Source organism: Panthera leo, chromosome B4, assembly GCF_018350215.1.
Source record: "Panthera leo isolate Ple1 chromosome B4, P.leo_Ple1_pat1.1, whole genome shotgun sequence".
NCBI lineage: Eukaryota > Metazoa > Chordata > Mammalia > Carnivora > Felidae > Panthera > Panthera leo.
This window is the reverse complement of record NC_056685.1, coordinates 138,312,430-138,340,275: the sequence shown is the minus strand read 5'-3', so window position 1 is coordinate 138,340,275 and position 27,846 is coordinate 138,312,430. Positions and strand designations below refer to the sequence as shown.

The 27,846-nt window shown below is 51.4% G+C and overlaps 1 protein-coding gene across 4 annotated transcripts in view; it reads right to left on the bottom strand.

The window, feature by feature from the left end:
- Positions 1–27,846, bottom strand: part of TBC1D22A (TBC1 domain family member 22A) — a 320,415-nt gene that overhangs the window by 225,386 nt on the left and 67,183 nt on the right. For all 4 annotated transcript variants that reach the window (XM_042948144.1, XM_042948145.1, XM_042948147.1 and 1 more), the window contains one exon: positions 8,425–8,495. In XM_042948144.1, the coding sequence (XP_042804078.1) occupies positions 8,425–8,495 (71 nt within the window). The remainder of the gene's footprint in view (positions 1–8,424; positions 8,496–27,846) is intronic.

Here is a 27,846-nt window from a genome sequence, read left to right as displayed (position 1 = left end):
TCGAGGCCCCTGGGAGCCTCCTAACCACTGTCCTTCACCTCCTCCCCGGAGCTAATAAGTCCCTAACTTCTAACACCGGGTAAATGTTGCCTATTTCTGAACCTTCTACAAATGGAATCATTTTTTCGGTCTGGCCGCTCAAACTCAACATTACATTTGAAAAGCTCACTCATGTTTGGAAGATGTTAAGAATAGCTTTCACTGTTGTGCGTTCCCGCGTACAAATCCCATGCTACCGTCAGCAGACATGTGGACTGCTCCCACTCTGTGTTCTCAACATTCTCGTTCCTGCCCTTCACGGCCCATGACGTGCATTCTGTTAGATATTTACCGAGGAGGCGAACCACTGGCCATGCCCACCTTTCATAAGTTCTGCTGCAGAATTTTCCGAAGTGATTACACTCCCACTGGAGGTATTGTGGCGAGTTCTACATCCTTGCCAGCACTCGGTGTTGACAAACTTTTTCTTTTCAGCCATCCCGATGGGCCTGCAGTGGTCTCTGTCAGAAGGCAGCTTTGGGGCACCTGGGTGGCTCGGTCAGTTAATCGTCCAGCTCTTACCTTCGGCCAAGTTCGTGATCTAGAGGTTCATGGGTTCAAGCCCCAAGTCGGGCTCTGTGCTAAGCGGAGCCTGGTTGGGACTGTCTCCCTCTCTCTCTGCCCCTCTGATACTCATGCACATGCGCGCTCACTCTCTCACTCAAAATAAATAAACTTTAAAAAGACAAAAAGAAGGTAGCTTCGCTCTGCATTTCCCAGAAGACTGGCGGAGCTGTTCTGCGTCCACACCCGGGAAACGCGTGGACGAGCATAGCCCGGTTTTCTATTGGGTCGTATTCGTCTGCAGGCACGTCACACTCCACGGGGGAGTCCTCCGTAAGTCTCTACTCCTCCTCCCCGTGCTTTGCCTTTTCTTCCCGCTAATGATGTCTTTTGATGAAGGCAAGTTCCTAGCTTTAATGTGGCCCCATTTATTAATCTTTTATGATTAGTCCTTCTCGTGCCCTTTGTAAGAAAATGTCCTTCATCCAACCTGCCATGCGTACACATCGCACTTTGAAATCACGACCGTGTCCCCAACGTCGTTAAGTAGTGGCCTCCGGCGGGGCCGGCACAGGACAGCACGCTGGGAACCGCTGTCCTCGGGTCCGAACCACGCGGGGCTGCTGGTGTTCTACATCGGCAGAGCTGAGCGGTCACCAGGCGCTGAAATCTGTCCTGCAACACCGCCACCCAGCCTCTTCCAGAAAGTCTGCCAACCCGAAGGCCTTCCACCATATGTACCTGTGTTTGCACGTGTTTATGCTCAACCTTCCTCGTTGTGAACAGGGTGACAATCTTTTCCCTTGTCTGGTATTCTGAGCCACGTCTGACTTCTTCCTGAGGCAAAATCCCCACAAGTAAGCTGTTCGTCCAAGGCCACACCGGGCATACTGAAGGCTCCCGATGCTTCTTCCCAAGCAACCCACCAGGGAGGGCAGCAGTTTCCGGTCTGGGAGCCCAGCCCCCGCCCTTCAGCAGCACGACGAGGGGCACCTGCCTCAACTCCAACAGGTCGGGAAGGGGCAGGTTCGCCAGAGGGTCCCGCTGACAACACAGGGAACCCCGACGGTGGGAGCTTCTACCGCTGAGCATGGGTGGCTATGCTCCCGCGTGCGTGCCTCTACTTTCTGGCCAGACGAGAGATGCTCCTGTTCTAAAGGCAGATGGGTTCACACACTCGGAACGGCGATGGCAACGATAACCCAGGCGCACACAGGAGTGCCAGGCGTGCCCGGAGCACCCCTGCCGCAGGTCCTGCGTGAGAAACCGCCCGCCCCGGGCGCCTCCACAGTCAGACCTCTTCTGACGGCACCATGCGGCACGGGGCGCTCTCCCTGTCGGGGACCCAGCCCTGTCCCTGCCAGGGGGCCCCCCACCCCAGGGGGAATGGCCAGACCCGAGGAAGGGCACTGCTTCGTCATGTCAGAGACCATCCTCCTGGCAAGCACCAGGAGTGACCGCACCCATCTGACCTCACTGTGACTTCAGTCCCCGTGGCCATCACCTGGCAGGAAGAACAATTCCTATCCCCAGGAAGCCACGGCCACAGCTGAGTAAGAAAAAGCCCAACTGCTCACCAGGCGCGGAGCTTCCCGGAGCACTGCCTTGAATCCTGCCTGGTGGGTGGGCTGGCGGTGTTGTCACTGACGGAAGAGTAAAGGCTCAAGAATGGTCACCGTAGCCGAGTTACAGGGCCTGAGCACGGACTGCAGCCAAAGCCAGGCCCGAGAGGCCCTTACCTGATGCTGCCCTTCTCGGGGGATCCGGGCTCACTTCGCACAAACTCAGGAACAGGTCCCCACCCCGCGGGGTCATCTACACACGTACACACACACACACACACACACACACACACACACACACACACCTGGGCTCTGCCTGTGTCCCGGACCCTCAGACCCTGGGCTCGGCTCCGGGAAGCAGAGAGGCCGAACGCAGCCCTGCGCTCGTGCCCGCCCCAGGAACCCACGGGAAGGCAAGTTCAACCTTCCCACCAGCACACCCGGGAATCGCGCCCCTGCACGGAGGCGGACGCCCTCCCTGCGCTGCCGTCAGCCCCTGTGGCCTCTCTCTGCACCCTGTTCCCTGGGCCCGAGACCCTCCCCCCTCCACACCAGGGCTCAGGAGGGGCTGGGCAGCTGAGACAGAGGCCTCAGACGTGGAGCAGCCCCTGACCCGGGGAAGCAAGGCTGGCCTCTCACCTCCTCCAGTCTACTCTCCAGGGCCTGAGTCCCCAAAAACTCTCCCCTGAGCACCTCCCCTGCCGAGGCCGTATCCACCAGACCAAAGACACGTGGCTGCGGCTGCCTCAATTTGTCACTGGAGCTCAGCTCCCTCCAGCGGCTGTCCGGTCAGCGCTGCGACCACGCTACGGCGGGTAACCTGTCTTCAGACAGCGCTTCCCCCAGAGACCTGCCCCGCCCCGTCTGAGTCAGCACTCTGACCTCGGCCTCCCTCCCCGGGCTCCAGGTATTTCCAGACTCAGCTTCTCAGAGACGCTCAGACACAGAGATGTCACTTACTCTGTCTCTCGAGCTCCCGCAGGGGGTTCTTGACCCGTGCTCACAGGGACTCCGGCCCCCCACGCCCAGAACACCGAGGGGCGCACCACAGGTTCCCCGTGCAGGCTCGCTGAGCGAATGAACGATGTCACCACTCCCCAGGGACGGCCACGGCCCCGGGCGCCCAGGGAGGAGGATGTCTGAGAGACCTCATGAAAAACAGGATCGGCCAGTACACAGTTCTGGGTTCGGTCTGGGTGGGTCTGGGGTTGGCACTGGTGGTGGCGAAGACAACAGAGTGGAGGGACAGAGCAAACGCCCTGAGAATGGTCACATGACTGCTCAGGGCACACGGGGGGCACTGTATCCAGGCTGCCTCCGCCCCTGGCGGGTGAGGAGCGCGGGCAGGCGCGTGGTGGCCGGGCGGCAGGCCCTGTGTGCCAGGCCAGGGCAGCGGGGCCACAGGGGGTACAAGCCAGGGAACGGCGTGGGCAGCCCTACAGCGGTCACATGCGGTGCCACCGAAGGACTCTTCGTGGCCATGCACGAGGACTCGAGCATTCTCCCAACCCCCAGATTCTAACTTCACTACTGGAAGAGAAATTCTAAAAGGCAAGCGTGTCACAGTGGGAGCACGGGCAATAAAAAGCCCCGCACACACTCCTGACACTCACTCCGAAAGGAAAACACACATATGCAACTTGAGGCCTCTCGATAATTAAGCCAGACTAGAAATTATGCAAACGAAATATGTTCAAGTATGCAATGAATTTTAAATGACACAACTACGGAAAACTTAATTGCCGTATTAGCATGCCATAAAAACACTAATCATAAATGTAAAACAATACACGCATATACTTACGTCGGAACCGTCCCAGTGACACAAACATCCAATCGCTCCCTCCCACCAGGTTCACGTGCAAACCGACCTCAACATACTGCAAGGAGACATGATGACACCAGCATTTCACTTCTTGGGTTCTTTGGGTTTTGTTTTTTTTTTTTAATTTTTTTAATGTTTATTTATTTTTGAGATAGAGAGAGACAGAGCATGAATGGGGGAGGGTCAGAGAGAGAGGGAGACACAGAATCTGAAACAGGCTCCAGGCTCTGAGCAGTCAGCAGAGCCCGACACGGGGCTCGAACTCACGGACCGTGAGATCGTGACCTGGGCCGAAGTCAGACGCTTAACCCACTGAGCCACCCAGGCGCCCCTGGGGTTTTTTTTTAAATGTTTATTTATTTTTGAGAGACAGAGAGAAACAGAGCACAAGCAGGAGAGGGGCAGATAGAGAGGGAGATACAGAATCCGAAGCAGGCTCCGGGCTCCCAGCTGTCAACACAGAGCCCGACGTGGGGCTCGAACCCACGAACCGGGAGATCGTGACCTGAACCCGAAGTCAGTGCTTAACCAAGGGAACCACCCAGGCACCCCTCACTTCTCGTTTTTAACCATCCTGTTCATTAGCGTAAATGTTAAATGTTTAATTAGTTTCTGTTTGATGTTTCTGAAATAGTTATTTTTTTTTAAATGAGCCAAAAAATATGATTTTTGACAGCGCTAATTTTTAAAAAGTCACAGCCGCACTTGCATGGAATTTAAATGTTAAATAGCATCCATGGTGGCTTCCTGGTATTTCTAGACCAGAGTATATGCCAGTCCCCCACAAATGACAGGAGCCAAGCTTCCCATCTTTCTTTGTTAAAGTACCATTTCCTACTCATCAGTTAAGAATCGTGCTCTTCAACAAGCCACCAGGACAAATCCTGGTTTGTAGCGACAAGTCGTGAACATCCTGGGGGAAAAAAGTCATTCGTCTCCCAGGTCTGGAAGTAAGTTCACATTCAAGTACAGCTTGGGTTGTCTTTGCTCACCAGACAAACGACAGATTCTCCTCGATCCTGGGTTCAGGGTCCCGGAAGCAAAAGGGCTGGAACAAGCCGGACCCCACCTGGGCCCCAGTCGGGCCTCCGGGACGCTCTTGGTCAAGGCCAGGCACATCGGCCCAGGCGTGTTGCCTTCTTGGGTGCAGGTCCCAGCCGGTCCCTGTGTGCCTGTCCCACATGGCACCCACCTGTCCTAGAGCGGCCGTCTCCAACCCTGCGAGACCCAGAGACCAATGTTTCCCCAACTCCCAGGTCACACTGATGTGCACCCAGAACGAAAAAGCGCAGGTCAAGAGGGCAGCCCAAAGCCACCAGGTCCCAGCCGCCACCCCCCACCCCCACCGCCCGGCCTGGGGTAGGCTGGAACTGGTGCAAACCGGGGTACACCCCAAGGCTCTGATTCACTTTGCGGGCCCAGGAGAGTGGAATGTGAAGCCTCTGATTCAGAGACAGACTGAAAAGTGGCCTTAACTGGGGCGACACTTCCCTGTACCCCATGGCCCGGAAGTGCCTGCTGGGTTTTCTCCCCACCATTTTCCAAGATGCTCCTGTGACCTAGCACTTGCAAAGGGTCTGCCGGCTGAGGGCAGACGCGTGGGAAACACCTGCTGAGTCAGAAGTGAGTGGTCAGCATCCTGCGCCATGCTCCCCAAATCCCCCAGGACAGGAAACATACCGATGATGTGCGCTTGGGAGTAACTGGGAGACGAGGACAGGCCCACGAGGCAGCTCCTGGGTCAGCGCTTCGAGGCGAAGAGACGACGGCCCCCAGGATGCTGGCCTCCTTCCACCTACCCACACCCATGTCTGACTAGCACCCCTCAACCTGGATTCCCAGAGCCCGTCGTCACCCCCAGAGGGACCGTGTGTGGGCACGTGACAGCTGAATGACATCACCGCCTGCCTGGCCCAGCGCACGGCAAAGTCGAGGTGAGCACACGCTCCCTGAGTGACAAGTACAGTGCCATGGCAGCGACTGGCTCCTGCTCCAGCGGCCACAGGCCCCCCAAAGCCTCCACCCACGCCCCCGGGGGGTTTTCCCTGACCCGGCTGTCCGTCTCTTCCTTCCAACAAGCACCCAGAGCAGCCCGGCACACCCTTCCTCCCGACCGGGCTCTGCTCGCGATACGGACCCACCAGCTCCTGGGTCCTGCACCCAGAGACCACCGCATCTGCGAGCATCTCTCGCGTGTGCACGGTCTGGCACACAGCAAGCACTCAGTAAGTGCTGTGAAGCAAGCTGAGACACAGGGTGAGCAGAGCACTGGGGGCCCAGACTCCTGAGAGAACGGGATCCTTCCCGTGCGGTAAAACCCCGGTCTGCCCTCGGGGAGACAGAGGAGGGCAGGGACTCCTCTTCTTTTTCGCAGGCTCCATAAGGCACAGGGACTTGGTCCTTTTCTCTCCTTATCTCCCAGCTCCAACACAGTGCCAGAGCCACAAAGTGCTCGGTAAATACGATCAAATCAATGAAGGAACCAGCCAACAGACCTTTCGAGAGACTCCTGACTCTCCCATTCCAGAAACACAGCCGACTCACCCCTCACTCAAATCCTTCAGGAGTCACCCGCTCCTGGTCCCTGGCTGCCCCCGGTTCCCTGCCCCATCCAAGCCTTCTCCCTGCCATTCCTGGGAGCACGCCCACCTTGGCCCCTGGTCATCCAATCCCAGCCATTCCTGGGGAGCCTGCCCACCTTGGCCCCTGCTCGTCACCAATCCCAGCCATTCCTGGGGAGCCCGCCCACCTTGGCCCCTACTCGTCACCAATCCCAGCCATTCCTGGGGAGCCTGCCCACCTTGGCCCCTGCTTGTCCAATCCCATCTGCATCTAACCCCCCCCCCCCCACACACACACACACACAAGGACCCTGACACACCCTTCAAGATGTTCCAGAAGCTCCCACAAGAAGCCTGGCCTGCCACACAGGTGAGTCTGCGCTATCCTGGGACTGCCCTCCCTTTTTTGGTGCCCCCCCCCAACTTTGGAAGGACCGGCTTTGCCCACTCACCCCCCCACACACATTGTTTTTAACTCATCCATCAACCCAAACCCAAAGAGGTCTAGAACTGCCAAGTTCATCTCTGTCCTGCCCGGTCCCCAGCTTCCCACCTCACAGCACCTGCAGAGACTGGGAACGAGAAGCCTTCCCTGGGCGCTCACTCCGCTCCTGACCGCCTGAGCCCCGTGCACCCCGCAGCACACGGTCCCAGACGGTGCTGCAGCCCTGACCAGCCCTAACCCCTCCTAGTGGCAGGGCCACTATCTGATTCACCTCTGTCTCCAGGCAAGGGGCCCCGTCATCAGTTAAGCGGCTACGCGGTACACATGCCCGAGGAGGCCCGCACACTCCTTCCCTGGCTTGCCTGACACTCCCGCTTACAGACTCTACCCACCTACACCCTCCCTCCCATTCCGACCACAGGGTATCTAACCACGACTCGAGCAGACTGAGAACCGAAGGAAAGGAAGGGGACAGAAGCATTCATGAAGGCTTTCCACCTAGAGGCAGCACATCCTTAAATACAAAATTGTACCATTAGGTCTTAAACGTGTTTTCATCAAAACTTCCCACAGTTCAATCTCAAAACTTTGCAACCTATCTTGGAGGACGTTTGGAAAAGTAGATACAAATGCTTAAAATAACAAACACCAAACAAAAACATGAGCAATTGTAGCAGGTCTAATTTTAATTGCAAGAGAATATTTAATCAATAAATATTCACTGTTGAGAGCTGTATCTGCATTTAGGATTACGAGGTACTAAGCTGCAAATTTATGAAGACTCATTAGCAAGAAAGAGTCTTTTAAATACTGAAAAGTCAAACCCAATTTAGAGTAAACACTTAGAGTTCCCCACTGATTTAACTCCAAAAATAATTTAAAAAGGGAAAGAGAAGAAAGCTGTCTATAAACTACTCCCAAGCTTTCAGCAGGGCCCAGCTCACTTCCGATATTAACCCGAGTGAAGGACCGGGAATCTTCTGGCGGCCGCCCCACCCCCACCCCCACCCCGTCCACCTGACCTCCTCCAGGAGTCTCCACAACGGGCAGTTTAGAACCAGAACCCCAGCCTCCATCACAGAAACGCAGACTATGTCTAACATCCCCACTAACATTTAAAAAGAGAAAAAGAAAAAAAAACAAAAAAACCCACCACCTTTGTCAAACCTATTTCGCTGTGATGGATTCCTCAGAACTGAAACAGTCTTCTATGCTCCATCCTTTCTATATCACACGTTTGAAAATATTACAGATTTTCAGAATAATAAAATCAGAGAAAAAGAATACAGCTGTCATAAATAATTACCTCTCCTCATTTTCTGCCAACCTTGTCAAACCAAGCTTGAAATTAAGCAAAAGATGGAAAATGTCACCTTAGCTCAGACAAAGGCCCGGATCACTGCCACAAAGGCAAGGCGCGTGCCTGGGCGGCTGACGGGCCACGCCTGGAGCCTGGCCGCCAGGACAGGCAGCCCCAGGAAGACTTACCGACAGCAGCTTCCAGGTAATCGGACGAACCGACTTAGGGATTCCGGACCAGCTCAACTTCCGCAATTCCTCTGTTGACAAAAGAGACAAAACAGGGTTTACAAACAGTCCACAAACTCCCCACGGGGCTTTAACATATTCCATCAATGTTACGGTGGGGTATGAGGCCCCATAAACGAAATCAGAACAAACCTGAGTGATAAAGATTTCAGATAATGATTGTTCTCAATATACAAGAGACGCAAAGTCGCCTCTATTCCCGCAGAGCTAAGTGTCACCTGTTTGCATTTAAGTTACACAGAGTACATGTTTGCTAAACGCATCGCAAGTGTCCCCACAGTCTCGCCGGGACAGGTGAGGCACCACACACCTTCCTCCCTAGAGCAGTGAGTCCAGAGTCCACATGCCCCCTCCTTCCCTCCCACCCTCCGTCTCCCTGTACCCCTACCACCGACACCTATCCCCAACTTAACCACCCTCTGAGCTCTCCCGTCCTTCCCGCATTCTGTCTCACTCCCACCATTTACTGCTGGAGAACAGAAGGCGCTTGGCTCCAAGACTGCTTTTGGAAGAAATTATTTCACGGGGATAAGCCTGTGTTCATACAGCACCGATCAAGGGTGAAGCCATGTTATGCACACATCAAGGACAACACAGTCTTCCAAGTAGACTAGTACAAGTCACTGTTGCCATCACAGATACCCAAAGAGAGGCAGGGCTGGTCAAGGACATGTCCGGAGCCTCCGGAGGGCAGGAGAGGGCACAGCAGGGGCCGGGCGGGTGGGGAGATCGGCCCCTGAATTCCACGTGACCTTCTATGTCTCCCCAAGGTCTCAGCCACGTGCCCCAAATGGATAGAGAACACTTTTCAATTTGCAGGTGTATCAACACTCAGTCAGTCCCACTGAAACTGAAGTAATTATTTCTCTCCTTTAAGTTACGAATCTACCATCAGGCTCTTCTCCTAACAGCTAGGAGCTCATGATTAATACTCGGAATAAAAGAAACGATTAAAGAGACTTTGGTAATATAATCAACAAAATACAAAGTCCTGACATCTAATCTTTTTCCAATTACTAAAGTCTAAGTAAAATAAGTACAGAATAATTGGGCGACGGTACCAGCAATAACTTGCACTTTACAGCAGAATCTCAGAAAGTATCGAATCTTCCCCCGCACCCTGAGGATATTATGAAAAGCAGGAACCTAATATCCGAACACCAATAATGTAATGTTTACCAGTCATGTTCCCAGGGCCTCTCCTCCTGCACGAGTCTGGTTTTCTGATTATGGTTTATATGAAGAAAGCCGAGAGAAATCTCCGTTGCTAATGTTCTCTGAACCTGTCTCCTCATGAAGGAAACTCACAAAAATGGTGCCTCGAACAGACATGTGAGGCCAAGTTCTGAGTCTGTGTAAGCGTCAGTGTGTAAGAGGAGCTTTCAAAGGCGCTATTTGTTCCTTGCCACAGCCTGAGTGAAGCAGGGCTGTGACCCTACTGGGTAGGCAAGGAGCGGAGAGGTCGGGGGACTCGGCCACAGGGGCCCAGGAACTCAGTGACCTTCACAGCCCAGAATCTTTCCTCTCTATTAACTTCCCCTATTAGAAAGGCTTCCTGCAAACACAGACAAATTTCACTCACGAATATGGACAAAAGGTCCAAAACAAATCTTCGCAGATCAAAACACAGCCAGGTATTCAAAGGACAGTACACACAGGAATAAAACTCCAGGAATAAAACGGCTCCATGTCGGGAAATCTCGTACCTATAAAGGTGTTAAACTGGCTTGATGGGAAAGTCACAGGACCATTCCGGTAGACGTCCAGTGTAGACCCTCGCCCAGGGCCTGTTTGCCCCTCCACCTTTCTAGCGGAATCCCGGATGTGCAAAGTGACCACCAGCACCCCACCCCGCAGCCCTGGTAATGAGGGGAGTCAGCCTGAGGGAAGCTGAACCCAGCACCCCAAGGTTGGAACTGATTGGCTGTTGCAGAGCTAAGCTGAGGAGAAAGCCCCTCCTGGCTCTTCAGAAACCTTTTGGAGGCAACCTTCTCTTGCTCCCTCTGAAGACCGCTAGGGTCAGATGTGAGGCTGGGACTACAGCCAACTGGCACCCAACTGGCCTGAGGATAAAGCCAGCAAAGAGAGGCGGGAATGAGGGTTGAGTTCAGCAAGACGGGCAGATACAAGAACATTCTAAAATCAACAGCTTTTCTCCATCAGCAACAAAATAAACAATATTGTGGGCATAAGGCTTCACAAGAAATGGAGAACAGCATATGAAGAAAACTGTGAGGTTCTACTTAAAGAAATGGAGGAAAACACCAAGCTCACTGGCGTTAACAAGGATTTAATGAGCACCTCCTCCGGGCCAGGGAACAACACACAAAGCCCTGTGCTCAGAGGACTCACCTCCACCCCAAGGACAGAGCAAGTGTGAAATTCCAACTGGGCTCAGAACAAGAGGTAAGGGCTGGGAGGTGAAAGGACAGGTGGGAAATTCTACCTTGTTAGGAAGGTTTCCCTGAAGATGACAACTGAGGAAAGACCCACAGATGAGGAGACATTACTGAAGGAAGAGGGGCTGGAAGGGGAATATTCTCAGTCCAGGAAAGAACTAATGCAAAGCCGTGGCCACGGCGTGAAGAAGAGACCAGAGGGACACTGGTGGGCTGCTTATGAAGCCCAGTTTAGGGGGGACGGCGGCTCGGGTGAGGACAGGGGAAGAAGAGCAGGGACCGAACACACTGCTGGATCTTGCCTCAATATTACAGTGCTGTCGACCACCACTTAAAAACTCTTTAAGTTCAACGCAAGCCAACAAAATCCCAGGGGGATATTCCGTGTGTGCTGTAAAACCTGATACGCTGGCACTAGTTCATCTGAAAGAGCAAATGCTTAACAGCAGCCAATAAGATTTCCAAAAAGAATAACACGAACGGACTTGTATTAACAGACAAGAAAATGTGTAAGAGAGCTACAGTTCTTAAGACACTGGGGAGATCAATGGAACCGATGAATGGTTCACATCAAACCTGCACTTAGTTATGATTACAACAGCATTTCAGATCAAGGGGCCCATCAGTCAATGGTGTCCAAACAATATGGCATTTATTTTCAGAAAAGGAAATCAGACCATGTATCTTACCACAAAAACATTTCCAAGGACACCTGGGTGACTCAGCTGGTTATGCGTCCGATTCAGCTCAGGTCACGATCTCATGGTTTGTAAGTTCGAGCCCCGCATCGGGCTCTGTGCTGACAGCTCAGAGCCTAGAGCCTGCTTTGGATTCTGTGTCCTCCTCTCTCTGCCCCTCCCCTGTTTGCACGCTCTCTCTCTCTCTCTCTCTCAAAAATAAATAAACATTAAAAAAAATTCCAAATGATTAAAAATCCTTAGACTGGGGCGCCTGGGTGGCTCAGTCGGTTAAGTGTCCAACTTCAGCTCAGGTCATGATCTCATGGCTTGTGGATTCAAGCCCCACATCAGGCTCTATGCTGACAGCTCAGAACCTGGAGCCTGCTTCACAATCTGTGTCTCCTGCTCTCTCTGACCCTCCCCTGCTCATGCTCTGTCTCTCTCAAAAATAAATACACATTAAAAATCCTTAGACCTGAATGGAGTGTGTGCATGTGTGTGTGCGTGTGAGCACATGTATGTGAAGGAAAGATAAAAATACAAGAAAATATACAGGAATATTGTGCTACTTTCAGATGGGAGAAAGGCCTTCCAAGCAAAACACAGATCCTAGAACTATAATTAAGGTTGACAAACTAACAGTACAAAAGTTTAAAATGGCTGCACAATGAAAGACACCGTAATGTTAAAAAAAAAAAAAAAAAAAGACAGACTTGAAAAATACATAGGTACCATACAAAAAAGTTAACATCACTCATACATAAAGAATACATACAAGAGAATGATCAATCTACACAAAACTGGAAAATTCATGGAAGAGGAAATAGAAGTGGCTAGTACACACACAAAAATAGGCACATAATCTCAATGGTGATTAAATAACTACATTATTAGAACAAGAAATTTGTCGCAAATTAGATAAAATATTAAATGAGTATACCCGTACTGATGTGACTGTAGGTGAATAGCCACTCTCTTATAGTTTGGTCGGAGTGCATTCGAACAGAACTTTCTTTTGGTCACGTTTTAAAGGTATATAACATTTGAGCAGCAACCTCACTTGAAGAAATCTGTTCCACGGGGACGTGTGCAAGGGGTTACACACAGGGTGCTCGTTGGAGCCTTGTCGTAACAAAAACTAGAAACAATCAGAGTGTCTGTCCTCAACAGGGAGATGATTAAAACACTGTTACATCCACACGCTGGACGACGACACTGCCACGGAAAAGAATGGACGCCTTTCTGGGTGGATATGGAGTGAGTCTGTGGAGATGGAAGAACAGGGGAAGCCTGGGTGGCTCAGTTGGTGACGTGTCCGTCCAACTCTCGGTTTCAGTTCAGGTCATGACCTCACAGTTTATGAGATCAAGCCCCACGTCAGGCTCTGTGCTGACAGGGCAGAGCCTGCCTAGGATTCTCTCTCCCTTTCTCTCTGCCCCTCCCCTGCTCATGCTCTCAGATTCGCTCTCTCTCTCTCTCTCTCTTTCTTAAAATAAATAAACCTTAAAAATATATTAAAAAAAAAAAAGAACAAGAGAAAGCAGAGGGCAGACACCCTGAGTGCTTCTGTAGGTGGACAAAGGAGCCTGGAAGCATAGCCAGCCACGGGGGGAGGCCTTCAGAGAATGGCTCAAGGACAGTGGAAGATGTGCCTTTCAGTGTGTACCCTGCTGTGTTCCTACCAAGCTACAAAGTTCCCGTGGCATCTCCAACTTTACCTCCGACTTTTCAAAATCCACCCAACCTCCCAGGACCAGCTCCACCTCTGCCAGACCTACGAAGCCTTCCTCTCCACTCCAGTAACACCCAATTCCCTCTTCCATGGGTGCCAGGAACAACTGGAGCCAGGGCACCTAACGGCCCACCTTCAGTGCCGTATCTGAGCATCTACCTCACCTCCCAGAAGTGGTTGACGAGTTCCTGCAGGTCAAACGCCACGATTCTGCTTCCTGCGCATCCTGAGGCAGTGCCTTGCAATAGCCTGGTGGTAAGTGCTGGAGAGAAGAACGCCCAAGTCTTTCCTCTACCCCCTTTAGACGTGGTTTTCTTGGGCAAGTGGGGTCCCATATTTTAACTGACATATAATTTACAGGCAATAAAAAAGGATGAATGTGGCCCCCCCAAAACAAGATACAGAACATTTCTAGCAGCCTTTTCTATAATTCTTTGCCCCCACTCCAAGTTAGCTCCTTTCTGGTCATAGATTATCTCTGTCTGATCTTGACATTCACATAAATAGTACACACAGGAGGTACTTGCTCAAGCTCTGCTTCATCTGCTCACGTCAGAGTCATGATGTTGCATGTACCAGTGGTTTATTCTTTACGAGAATGGCAGAAATACTAATCGACTCTATGAATATACCACAATTTGCTTCCTTATTCACAGATAGCTGGTTTATTCACAAGCTTTCACCACTGTGAAAAAACGGCTATGACCATTCTTGTGGACATGTGTTCTGTGGGTCTCTGTTTTCATCTCTATTAGGCAAACGTAAAGGAGTGGAATTGCCGGATCATACGACAGATACGTGTTAACCTTGGTTAAAAAAAAAAAAAAAGCCATGTGGTTCTTCAAAATGGTTGTACCATTTTACGCTTCCCACCAGCAATGTATAAAAACTTTAACTGCTCTACATCCCGGTCAAACTCAGTGCTGTCAGTCTTTAATTTTAGCCATTCTAGTAAGCATTAAAGGCATCTCATTACATTTTAATTAGCAATTCTGTGATGACTAACGATGTTGAGCGTTAAACAGATTTTCGTGAGCTTATTGGCCATTTCTATACTTTCTATGGTGCGTATCTTGAAATCTTTTCCCCATCTTTTTACTGAACCGTTCATAATCTTACCTGTTTCTAATGACAGATATTTCTTCTGATTCCAGGTCCTATTTCCCTGTTTCGTGGCATGCCTTTTTTTTTTTTTTTAAATGCCAGATGTGCCAGTTAGCAATTTACTGCCTCTGTGATAATGGAACTGGGTCTTGTAAATACTTCTCCTTGGCTGGCTGGCATGACATCATCCTTTTCAGTACAGAGTGAAGGAGGGACACTAAAGGAGAAAGGAGTTTTTTCACCCAAGTTCTCACATGCCTCATTCATCAGTCTCCTGCAGAGGCTGCTTCCCTGGCACGCAGCTCCTGCAGCAAGTGTGGATGCTGGGTTTTCTTCAGCGCGCGCCTCCTCTGGAGCGTTTTTCTCCTGCACTAGGCCCCTACAGAGTGCTCAGGTCCTGAGCACACAGGGTGCCCCCCCCCCCCCGCTTCAGCTGCTAAAGAGAGTGACTTTTCAGTTCCAGGTTCCTGCAGCAAGTGACAGCCAGCAACACCCAACAGTCAGCACCTGTATGAGCTCTGGGGACTATTCAACTCACTGCCTCATGAGGATTCTCTCCCCCACCTCATGGATTGGACCCCATCCATGAACAGGCCAGCACTCCACCAAGGACTGGATGGGACCCCTCTGCAGATATGTGGGCTCTGTCTCTGTGGAATACTGTGTCCCATGCAGTCTGTCTTGGACTCCTAGAACCCCCTTCCTGACTCCTTGACTCCCCAGGTTCAGTTTATTGGTCTAAGTTTCTATTTGTTTACAACAGGGGAGAAATTCCTTTGGCAGCTAATCCTTCATGGACTGAAGCAAGAGTCAACTTCCTAATGTATTTTTGAAGAACTTTTTGGCTATAGCCATCAGGGATATTGGTCTCTAGTTTCTTTTTCTCACAATGCCTTTGTTATAAGGTTTGGGTATTAGGGTTATGATGCCTTAATAAAATGAGCTGAGAAGGTTTCTCCTCCTCTCTTTTCTGAGAGAGCTTCTGGAGAATTGGTATTATTTCCTCTTTAAATGTTTGATAGAATATGCCAGGAAAGCCATCTGACCCTGATCTTTCCTTGTGTGAGGCTTTTTTGTTATAATTTTTTTAATTGACATTGGGATATTAAAGTTTTCCCTTTCTTCTGCTATCAGTTTTATGAGGTCATGTCTTTGAAGTACTATGTCCATTTCATGTCAATTCTTGAATTTATTGGCATAAAGTTGCAAATAATACACCCTTATTATCTTCTTAATGTCTGTAGGGTTTGTAGTGATGCTTCCTCTTTCAGTACAACATGGTAATGGTAATTTGTGTCTTCTCTTCTTTCCATCGATCAAGTCTAACTAGAAGTTTTTATTGGTCTTTAAAAAAAAAACTAACCAGATTTTCTTGATTCTTGCCCTTGTTTATCCACTTACCAATTTACTGATTTCCACCCTTGTTTTATTTCCCTTCTTTTACTTGGTGTTGTTTAACTTCCTCCTCTTCTCCTACCTTCTTAAAGTGGAAGCTTTAATCACTGATTTGAAACCTTGATTCCTTTCTAAGATAAACATTTAAAGACCAAACTTCCCTCCAAGCACTCTTTTACTAGCAACACACAGATTTTCATATGCATGGTGATTATCATTACATTCAAATAGATTCTCATGTTCCTTGTGATTTCTTTGATCCAGAGTTAATTTGAAGTACGTTGACCAATTTCCAAATATTTGAGGATTTCCTGAGTAGTTTTTTGTTACACTGACTTCTAAATTAAAGCATCTGGTCAGATAAACTTGGTGTTGTTTCAATCCTTCAGTATTTACTATGACTTGCTTTGGTAGAGCATATGGTGTATCTGGTGAATGTGCCATATGTCCTTGGAAAGATGTGCATTCTTTAGCTGGTATATGCAGTCATCCACATGTGGTGGCTAAATCAGGGAGATCCAGTTGGCTGACAGCGGTATGTATCTTCCACATCTTTAGTGATTCATATCTTCCACATCTTTGCTGATGTTTTAATTTACCTATTCTACCAATTACTCAGGGAAGGGTGCTAAAATTTCTGCCTATGACAGTGAACTTGCCTCTTCCTCTCTTCATTTCTGTCAAGTTTTGCTGCATGTATTATGAAGCTGTAGTTTTGGGTGCACATACATTTAGGAAAGATGCATCAACTTAATGAGTTGAATCTTTTATCATTATGAAACATCCCTCTTTGTCTCTCTCTCTGGATTTTTTTTTTCTGGTATTATTATAAGTAAGTTACTTTTCTTATGATTACTACTTGCATGGCAAATACTGTTTCCACCTTTTATTTCAACTGCCTGAGTCTTCCTGTTTAAATCTTGTGTTTGGCTCTCCTTTTAGCTATCGCTAAATTTCTCAGAATCAGATTATAAAACCACTAATCCTCTAACAGAGAAAACTAAAATGTAAGAAAAATTGTAATAAGCAGAAAGGGAATGAGAAATAAAGAGCATGTCTTCCTTCCACAACAGTGAATGTGTTGTTTTCTGAAAATTAAAATTTTGTAATATTCTTATGAAAACACCAATATCATAATTCCATGTTCATGTGTACCATAAGGCTTTACTTCTCAATAAGATTCCCACTTAGAAAACTGCCACAGCAAGACACCCCATGACCAAAAGAAGCAAACGGCTAGCAGAGAAACACATAAGAACAAACACTGATTGTGGACTCAGCAGACCCGGGTTCAAGGCCCAGCACAGCCAACAAGAATCAGTGTGGCTTCAGAGAGGCCCTCTAATCTCTTGAGCTCCCATTTCTTCCTCTGTAAACACGGAACAAATTAAAAGTAACGCCCTCACCCAAGTCATAGAATTTTCCCAAAGAGCAGAGACATTACACGGGAGGGCATTTGGAAATGGTGACAATGTTCCACGAGCACAAGAAGAGTCGTCTGCCATGCTTCCTGGTGTAATTAGTCAGCACTCCATGTGAACCCAAACCATGAAGCAAGTGGGAGCCATTCGTCCTAACTGGAGGTAAAATATCACATTTGAGACTGAACCAGAAATCTGTCACAAAACTGTATATGCAAAGAACTCGTAATTATAAGCACCTTTTCCAGAAAAGCCAAAATTTAAAGCTATTTTTCTTTCTAACAGTCATCTCTGTTTAACTAGTTTTAATTCTAATTTTGGAAAAATCTTCTATGGAAATAAAAGCTGGGAGAAACAATGAATAAAAATAAGATATTGGGGCGCCTAGGTGGCTCAGTCGGTTAAGCGTCCGACTCTTGATTTTGGCTCAGGTCATGATCTCAAGGTTCATGAGATCAAGCCCCATGTTGGGCTCTGCACCGACAGTGCAGAACCTGCTTGGGATTTTCTCTCTCTCTCCCTCTCTCTCCCTCTCTCTCTCTCTCTCAAAATAAATAAACATCTCAAAAAAGAATAAGAAATGCATGTACATTACTATCACTTAAGCTTAAATGTGAATCTAATCTAAAAGCTGACCAGTCACCAGCAAAAGGGTCTGTAAAACAAGCACATTTCTTGTTCCCAGAAGCCACAGTCCAGGAAAGTCTCATAAATCAGCCCACTTGATCAACAATTATCGAGCACCCACTTTGTGTAAGATGCCTCCGGGGCCAACGCCACTTAGACACTGCCCCTACTCAGAGTCTATTATACACACTTATTTACCCAGGGAACATCGATCGCCACTTACCACCAACCGGGAGCTGAGCTAGCCTCAGAGAGTACAATCAGACCCAGTTCCTACCCTCCAAGGGCTCACTGGCAAGTAGAGGAAGAGGAAGAAATCAGCAATGCAAGCGTTAAACGGTGCTACCCCATCCAGGTGTGCAGGTGACGTGGGACGCCAAGGTACAGGCAGCCTCTTCTTGGAAGAAGGGAGACATCAGGAAAGACTCCCAGGGAGCTGCTGCTTGAGAGGCACCTTGAAGCCAAGTTGAAACCTGGTAGATTTTAACTGCCACCACCCTAGACCTCACCAACACTACAGTAAAGGAATAAGGTTACAACAAAGACGAGACAGAGCAAGCCAGAAATGGCGTCAAGAATCTGAAAGATGGAAAGGAGGCCAGGGTGGGAGCTTACCAGAACAGGGAAGGCTGAATCCAGCGCCTGCAAAGGGGAGGACAGGCGGAATAAGGGGGCAGCCAATCACGATCTGGAACCCCCAGAAAGGGCTGGGTGGCAGCGAAAAGCAGGAGGTTGCTCCCCGGGCACAGGAGGCGGTTAGGACGCCCCTTCTCACCCCCCAGATTAACAACTTGCGGATAAAACAGAAAGCTACACACCACGGGTCCTCATGGCTCAGTCGGGAACCCGAGTCACGGTCAGAACGGCACAATGAATCCCAATTTCCCAGAAACTGTGACATTAACTACCCTGAGGGGAAGGGGGATTAGACGCCAACCCCTCTACTTCCAGAGTAGAAAGGCAATAAATACAGCTCAACTGTGAAAATCTGCACAATTGGCACAGTATTAGAAAGTGCCCTCCTGGTACTTTCTTTTATCAAGAGGTAAAGTGTGGCCACAATCCTGAAAGCCCTGAAAAAGACAGGGAGAGGGGACCCCCACCATCTCCTCTGCTCACAGACAGAAAAGCCTGCAAGCCACTGGCAAGAAAATACACGGCGGGTCAGCTGTGTTCTAGACTCTGGCTGTGCCGCTCCGTTTCACAACCCCCGAAACAGAAATGCTTAAAAAGGACTGAAACACCAAAACAGAGATGCCTTTTTATTCTAGACGCTGCACCATGATTAACAGTTAAGTCCATTTAAATAAGATAACAACACATTTCTAAAAATGAAGCTTATTACTTGCTCTTCCAAGGAAGCGGGGCCTGGACTGGCCACACCTCCCCCAAGGAACCACCTTCCTCTCACGCCCCCCACCCCCCACCGCCACACAGAGCACTCGTCCAACGTACAAAATAGACAGAGTGCGTCTCCTCTTCACGGCCTAATTCACAGGTGCTCCAGCACGTTTGCCAGGCGAAATGGGACTCCTCCCCACGGGATTTTGGAGCAAATTTCCAGGAAGAATTCTATTCGCTAGAAGACACGGGCCACATCAGAACTGGAAAGGAATGCGGTACAGGATTGTGTGTTTACATCAGAAAGGATTCTGGTAATCTCATCTGCCTCTGGTCCTTTGCTTGGTTTTGCTGGTTTTAGTACCGCCATGAGGAGTGGATGACAATAGAATTCTTTCCCCTTGTTTTTATAATTCACATCAGTGAAGGGACCCAATGTATTCACAGTGGGAAAAACAAGTCCTACAAAGCAGAAGTCACTTTCTCAGGGAGACCAGGAAAGGAACTCTCCCCTCATGGGGTGGGGCGGTACCTGTCCTGCTCCTCCTTGGCCCTCCCATCTGCAAAGTTCAAGGCCACCTGCCCAGCCCTGCAGGGCAGACCCACTCCGCAGCTCAGCACGTCCTCACCCTCAACTGCTCTCCTGCAGGAGATTTCTCCTCCAGCAAATCAGCAGGGGAAGCAGCTGGAATGCCTCGAGGCCTGCCTACAACAATAATATGCTCACCCGTGACCACTTCACCGCAAACATGTAACCCGGGACTCAGGCCCTGTGTGGCTACACCAGGGACGCACAGGGCCTGCTGCCCAGCTGGGTGGGGCGGGGGTGGCTGCCGCAGAAACAGCCTGACTGGCCCGGAGCCAGCCAGCACCCCCGCCAGCCCCCCAGCCTGATCCTCAAGGCAGCCAACAAGTGGAGATTCAGTGCCAAGAGTCTTGGATGTCAATAAAAACACATATGACCCAAGTGAAAATGGATCAAAATATTTAACAGATATTTCTTCAAAGAAGACATACACACAGCGAAAAGGCATATGAAAAGGTGCTCAGGGGCACCTGGGTGGCTCAGTTAAGTACCAGACACTTGATTTCGGCTCAGATCATGGTCCCAGGGTCATGAGATCAACAGCACAGAGCCTGCTTGGGACTCTCTCTCTCTCTCTCTCTCTCTCTGCCTTTCCCCTGCTATGCATGCTCTCTCTCTCTCTCTCTCTCTCTCAAAATAAATAAAAAAGAAAAGAAAAAGTGCTCAAAATCATTAGTCATCAGGGAAATGACAACCACAGTTAAGACGCCAGCCACCCCCACTCAGACGGCCACAGCGAGCAACTTGGGAAAACGAGAGCTCCTCCAATATCAGCCACTGAGTCACCACAGGAGCCGGCAGCCCCGCTCTGGCTGCATCCCCAAGACAAAGGAGGACACAGCCACAACCACACAGAAACGTGACCACGAACACTCACGGGAGCAGTACTATAACAGCCAAAATGTGCAAACCCTCCCAAGCGCCATCCAGTGATGAATGGACGAAGAAAGCGTGGCCTGTCCATGCAAGGGGGTACTACTCTACCAAAAGAACCTTGCAGGACATGCGCTATAGCAAGGAAGCACCTTGAGAACATTACGCTAAATAAAAGAAGTCATTCTCAGAAGGCCACAGGTCACATGATTCCACTTACAGATCTTCCTCAACCCGTGAAGGGGCTACACCCCCGTGAGCCAACTGTCTCTTGAAAATATCACAAGTTGAAAATGCACTTAATACACGTAACCTGCCGAGCACCACCGCTTAGCCCGGCCCACCTTAACGTGCTCGGACGCTCACATCAGCCTACGGTGAGATAGAACCGGCCAACGCAAAGCCCAGTCCACAGCAGGGCGCTGACCGCCTCGTGTAACTGCTCGAACACCGTGCAGAAAGTGAGGGACAGAACGGTCGTCGGCGGACCACCGCTGACCCTCGCGATCGAGAGGCTGACGGGAGCCGTGGCCGCTGCCCAGCATCACGAGAGGAGCGAACCACGGATCGCTGGCCCAGGAAAAGATCAAACTCAAAATTCCAAGTACAACTTCCACTGGATGCACATCGCTTTGGCACCATCGTAATGTCGAACCACGCTGAGTCGGGGGCCGTCTGTCTATGAAATGTCCAAACAGGCAAGTCCGCAGAGAGAAAGCGGACCAGCGCTGCCTGGGGCTGAGGGAGAAGGACAACTGCTGATGCGTACGGGGCTTCTCTCTGAGTTCTACCGTGTACTGTCGTGACAGCTACCCAGCTCTACAAACAAACCAAAAACTACGGAGTCATACACTTCAGTGCTGAATTGTATGGCAGGTGATTATATCTCCATAAAAATGTTTTCAAAGAGCCTTTGATAAGGAATTCTTTAAACGCTATTTAGAACCCCAACTGCCTTCTAAAGAAGACGGACAAAGGAGGCTCTGTTGCGGGAGAATAATCATGGATTCTGGCGTGTAGATTTTTGAGCAGAACTGGGGAAGGAAAGACCTGAATTTGGAAGGCCCCCCACACTCCGCAGAGAGCAGGATGGTGGAAAAGCGACAAGAGCCCCTCCCAGAAACCCCCCACCTCATTCCACCAACTGAAAACCTGGCAAAGGCCCTCCCAAGTGGCTGTGTTACTCTGTTCTTGTTCCTCACTGGCGAGCGCCTGTAGACTGACCTAACGCAGGATGCCATGGCCTAGTGCTGCCCACGGAGGCCTCTGTTTGAGGGCCCCAGGCATCCGTAGAACCCGCGAAATGCTGTAGCCTTCGCAGAGCAGGTAGGGTCGAAGGCAACTCTGTGACTAGGTGTCACGGGAGAGAGGCCGTCGGCTCACATCCTGGCCTCGCTGAAACTGCCCACACCCTCTCTGCCAAAACGCCGTTTCTGGGAACCTGTCCCAAAGAAATAACCCAAAATGCAAATAAATACTTACACATAAAGATGGTCACTGCACCATTGTTTCTAAATTTAAAAAAATATATGACATAAATGTCCAAAAGCAGAGAATGGACTCAGAGTTATATCCATTGGTTACCTACAGGAAATCAAAAATGTTTACGGAAAAAGTGGCATTTCAAGATGTACAGCAAGGAGAAGCAAAGTGCCACTAAGGAGAGTGTCCTGCGGCCAGAGCCAGCCCCCGCCCCCGCCCTTGAAAGAGAGCCCAGTCACCTGCTGTCACTTCACAAGGCCTCCCAAGGCCCGTTCTCCCCTCAATACCATTGATCCCACAGCCAGGGTCGCATGGCATTTCATTAAAGGAAAGGCTACTGCTATTTGATGTTAAAAATCTAAATCCTTTCAAAGCAAATTAGAAGCTGGACGTTTGCGTCTCTGCTTTCCAGCAGACCCACTGGAGACAGACCCTCAGCCTCCTGTTAATTCCTGCATTGAAATGTACACACACACACACACACACACACGAGATGAGATTCAGCTCCACCCCCTTCTCGGTCAGCAGTGTTTGCCAGTAATACCACCCGGCAGCGGATTATTCCATTTCTTAAGGCAAAAGGTCAATAACAAAACCGGGGTCACCAAGTACAGTCGTTCAGACACCACGAGGCTTTCATGTCAACGGGGCCGCCGCACAGAGGCCCCCGGGAGAGCTGCTCACCACGTGGATGGATGCGTCTGGTCAGGACCCTGAGGTTTTCATGACCCCTTCCAGGCCGCCGTCCCACCTGCACCTGCTCACTGGCTCTGGAGGAGCCCCTGGACCAAACACCCTCAAGGAAAGGCAGGAAAGAGCGGTGGGTGCCCTCCCAGCTCTGCCAAGGAAGTCCCCCCACCCCAAAGGCCAGGAGCACACCCCCAAACGTCGCACAGGACTGAGGAATCCACCAGACAGGAAGCTGGATGCAGCCCACAGAAAGGCTGAAGACAGTCTTGTCGGTGATAAGCTCAATTAATTTTAGATAAGTATGCAATGTAATTACAAAGGCAAAGCAACATAATCCCATCGTCCCCTGCATATAATTTCACGTGTTAGTGCCCAGAAGGAAGGCTCCGATGGCAGTGAAAGACCCAGGGACAGTCGCAAAGTGACAGGGAACCCCTGCCAGCCCGCGTGGCACAGTTAGGCTTGCGTCATCGTGCCGGGGCCCTCGCCTGGTACCACCAGGTGCTCTCGCCTAGAACGTGGGGCTATGCCTGGTGCTGATCCGTGAAACCGAGTCCCGGGATCGTGCCCTGGCTCCCAGCCTGCCCGCGTGCCGTTCCACCACACCAAAGCGCTCACCCCTTCCTCCTCTGGGCACTCACTTCCGTTCATGCCAGCACGAGCTCTATCTGGGTCCGAGTGTGTCGGCACCCTGACCACGGGCTCCCCAGGGACAGGGGTTCTAGCTTACACACCCCCCCTGTATTCCTAACTCCTTCCATTACACCCGCACAGACCAGGAGCTAGAAAGGTAACTAACGGTACGAAAGCCTACACCTGCCAAGGGAGACGGGCGGGGAATAAGGGCTCTAGGAAAGTCTGAGGATCCGCTGCGATGGGCACGTCACCACACACGCATTCCGACACAGGTGCAAACACGGGGGTCGAGAGGACAGAAGTACTCTTCGTTATGATTATGCAGAGGCAGGGCGACCATGTGATACACGGTTTAAGGTAGACACTTGAGGGCGTAATTAATAACAATCGAACATGAGTAATTCTGCCAGGACGACAGGGGTGAACCTGAACCTCCGATATCTCTGGGCTGTGATCAACCTGTGTTCAGGTGCTGCCTCTGGTACTCTGGGCAGCACAGGCTTCCTGGGGTACCAAGATCAAAGAAAATGGGAGGAAAGACACGTTCCAGGAGGAAAAGGTGATCTGTCGTTAGCTGTTGTTACTGCACTTCTGGACTAGCTGCTTTGTACTGCTGTCTGTGGGACACCGTCAGACAATCTGGTACTTCGGCATACGTTTTAAGAGTTACTATTCATGAGTCTGAGGCAGAGATTAATAATCGACGGTCCAGGATCAGTATGTTCCTCCGTCTGGATGGAGCAAAAGGATGAACAAGTAATTAGGAGTCTGATTACGAAGGGCGTTAAATACCAGGAGTCTGACCTCTGTCCTGGAAGCAGCAGGGAGCTGCTCAAGTCGAGGGAGAGCCACGTTTCAATTTGATTCGCCTCCTGCCAGTACACGGAACGTGTCACAGAGAAAGAGGGAGACAAGGAGGCAGAGATAATAATAAAGGTCTGAACCAGAGCAGGCCCGTCAAAGACAAGAGGAAAGATGGAAAGGAAGAACGCAGGAATCTCCTGCACGAATGAGAATGCGTCACTAGATACGGAGACACAGAGAGACGATGGTGTGACAAGGACCCCAAATTTCGCCCGGGTAAAAGACGGTAGGGACAGCTCTGAGTCGAACCGGAAGTGGGAAGGCTAGCTGGTCTAGAAGAGGAGGAGACAAAGAGAGCACATCAGAAGCGGTATTCGGTGACAGCTGCGGGCGCCACGGAGCAGGGCTGCGCCCGGATAGCTTCTTCTCGGCCCCGTTTTACAAATGAAAGGACGAGGCCCAGCTGCCAGACTCTAAACCCAAGTGCACGATCTTTCTACGGCACGGCACTCGACGCCTTGCAGACGGAGGAAGTGCAAGGGTACCGCAGGGGGCATCCCCAGAGGACGGCAGATGCGGACTACAGCTCACGAGCGTGCGGGACCCCGGATCAAGGGAGAGGCTATTACGGGACACGGGCTGACAAGCGCACTCTGGCCAACGCGCGGAGCTAGAGGTGGACAAGCAGAATGGAGTCACAGGGGAGCCCTCAGGGATGGCGGGGGTCACAGAAAGCCAGGGAGGAACACTTTTCAAGAAGCGCTCTCTGGGGCAAAATGCTTCAGGTCAAAACGAAGGCTGCGAAAGCCGTCGCTCGGGCAAAAGAACAGCGCTGGCTTTCTGGAGCTGCCCTGTCCCCTGCGCTGCACCCGGCCGCTCTGAGCAGACCACGCCATCCAGCGCCGCAGCTCGGAGCCCGGAGAGCAAGAGCGCAGGCCACGGTCGCGCTCAGTCCACATCTGCAGAAACACGGACTCCGCGGGCTCCTTGCCTCCACCTACAGAACGGGAAACTGAACCAACCTAACAGCCCCCACACAGCTCTCCGGCACCGTTGGGCAAAGGCCGCACCTTTGGGGACCGCCAGAAGAGGAGATTCGGCAAAGTGGGGAGTCACATCCACGCTGCAGGAGAAGAGCACTTCCAGAACGCTTCTGTGTCTCAAACCACAACGGGAAGCAGCTGCAAAGTGAAACCCCAAAACCCCCAGATGACATCTTCCCAGCCAGAGGGAAAGTCCTGGCAGAGATCAGAGCCGGCCGCGCAGGTGCAGTCACACAGGTGCAGGGCACGAAGACCCCCGGTGGAACTGAACTGACATCGTGCAAACGTTCAGAACCCCCTCCGCCCACACTTCCAGGGTGAGGTGATGGGCACCTTTCTGGCAGGAGGGGCCTCAGATCCTGGATTTGCCACGTCTGGCGTGCTCAGGAGACCCCATCAGGACACCACAGACCGGGGGCTGATAAACCACAGTCCTGTATAAACGGCACGTACTTGCCCTGTTCTGGAGTCTAGACATCCAATATCAGGACATTCTCCCCAGTTCAGGGATGGCAGAAGGGCCAAGGGAGGTTTCATGGGCCTTTTTCATAAGTGTACTGACTCCATTCATGAGGGGTCCCCACTCATGGCCTAACCAGCTCTCAGCCCCCCACCCGCATGACCTAACCATCTCTCGGCGTACCCCCTCCTAACACCATCACCCTGGGAATTAAGTTTTCAACATATGAATTTGGGGGGACACAACATTCGGCCTACAGCACACCTTTCCCACCCCGCCCACCATCAGCCGGCTGGAACGTGACCAGGGCGCAGGTGGGGTGTGAAGGACCAAGAGAAACAAAGGCAAGGAGGAAGGTAGGAAGGGGGGAGCCTGGGGGGAGGGTCCGGGGCGGGGGGGTCCGGAAATCCAAAAGGACGCCCACCGAGGGGCAAGCCCTCCTTCCCTCGGCTCTAGCTTTCCGCAGATGTCTGCCTGCTAAGCTCTTGGTCTTAAAGGCCCTCCAAGGTGCTGCCCACAGGCGCCTGGACAAACAAGGACAGCAGGAATCCGGGGCCTCCGGGGCCTCCGGGGCCTCCGGGGCCGGGAAGCAGGCTCGTTACATTGGTAACAGAATGGGGCCCGAGCCGGCAGAGCTGTGGCCCTTACCGGTCATGTGGAGTTCTGGGCCAGGACACAGAAATGACCACGGCCCCCACGGAGCTCACGCTGCAGCTGGGGAAACAGAGAGCCGGGCTTCCAGGAGCCAAGAAGGAGTGAGCTCAAGCACAGGTGCAAACAGGGGAGCAGGCAGAAGAGAAAGAAACGTGAGACTGGGCAGGAGTCTGAAGTTAGGAACCTGCTGAACGCTCATGTCCAAGGGCATCAAGAAAGAAGCAAGGTGTGTGGATCAGGGCAAATGTGGATGCCCAGCGGAGCCAAGGCCGGGAAGGAGTCCCTGCTCAGCCCCTCAGCCAGCAGCAGACTCACCCCCACCTGAGAAAAGAAGGACCTTGCAGCACCTAGCTCCAGACAGCCGAAGAAAGGGTCCCAACTTCAGACAGAACAATCCAGAAGAGCCTCATAACTTTCTGCTGAGCCTCAAAGAAACGCACAAGGAGAGGTCGAATGGGAATCGTGTCCACAGAGATGCCTCTGCGGGGCAGAGGCAGGGACAACAAACAGCCCCGGCTCTGGCTGTCACCGCTGCCCGCGGCGGCTGAATCTGGACTGGCCGCCCCGGCCAGCATGATGACCTGGGAACTGATCTCTGACAGAGACGACGGCAGGCTCAGAGAGGCCAACAACACACGGCAGCTGTCCCAAGAGGCAAGGCGTCCAAGGCCACAGGCCACATGGAGGGAGGAGTCGGGCCCACTCGCCCCCACAGGTCAGTTCAGGAAACTCACAGAACTGGGTCTGGGCCAGTGGGAAGCCGGGTTAGCAGAAGGCCTTGCTGTCACAGCCCGGGGGCAGCAGAGTAGCACGGGGCCACCCGCAATCTGGGAGCACGTGCCACATGGACAGAGGCCTCCACTCGGGCAGCCGGAGCCAGACCCATGGGGAGGACCGGCAGACAGGGCCTGTGTCCCGGAAGAAAGAACGTTCCACCGCCGCAAGAACAAGGCACGCCACCGCCCCCCGCCTAGAATGATGCATGAACTCCGGTGTGTGACCCCCATGACGCCTGATGAGAGGCCGCCCCCCACCGTGCACACGAGGGTAAGCAATCCGGCCAGCTGGGGCGGCAGAGGGCATTCAGTGGGAAGGGTCCCCACCGGGGTCCTACACAACGACGCCACGTTGATGCCGCGGAGATGTGCCAGTCTGGAAAGGGAGCCGTGAGCGCAGGAGGCTGAAACACACTCGGAGGAAAACATCCAGGGAAAATACAAACCACTCAGCCCCGCAACCCAAGTGTGTGTGTACTTGGGGGAACACGTCATCGTGCAGACGAGACTGTAACAATATTTACGACTATTTGCAATAGAAACAGTCTGCGATAAAAAGGTAATATACAGTAACAGCATAAACCTCATCCTACATCTGCAGCCATGCCAACCGAGGAAGAGGCCAGAAATACCTGTGCCAGGGCCTGTAGCTGGGTCTG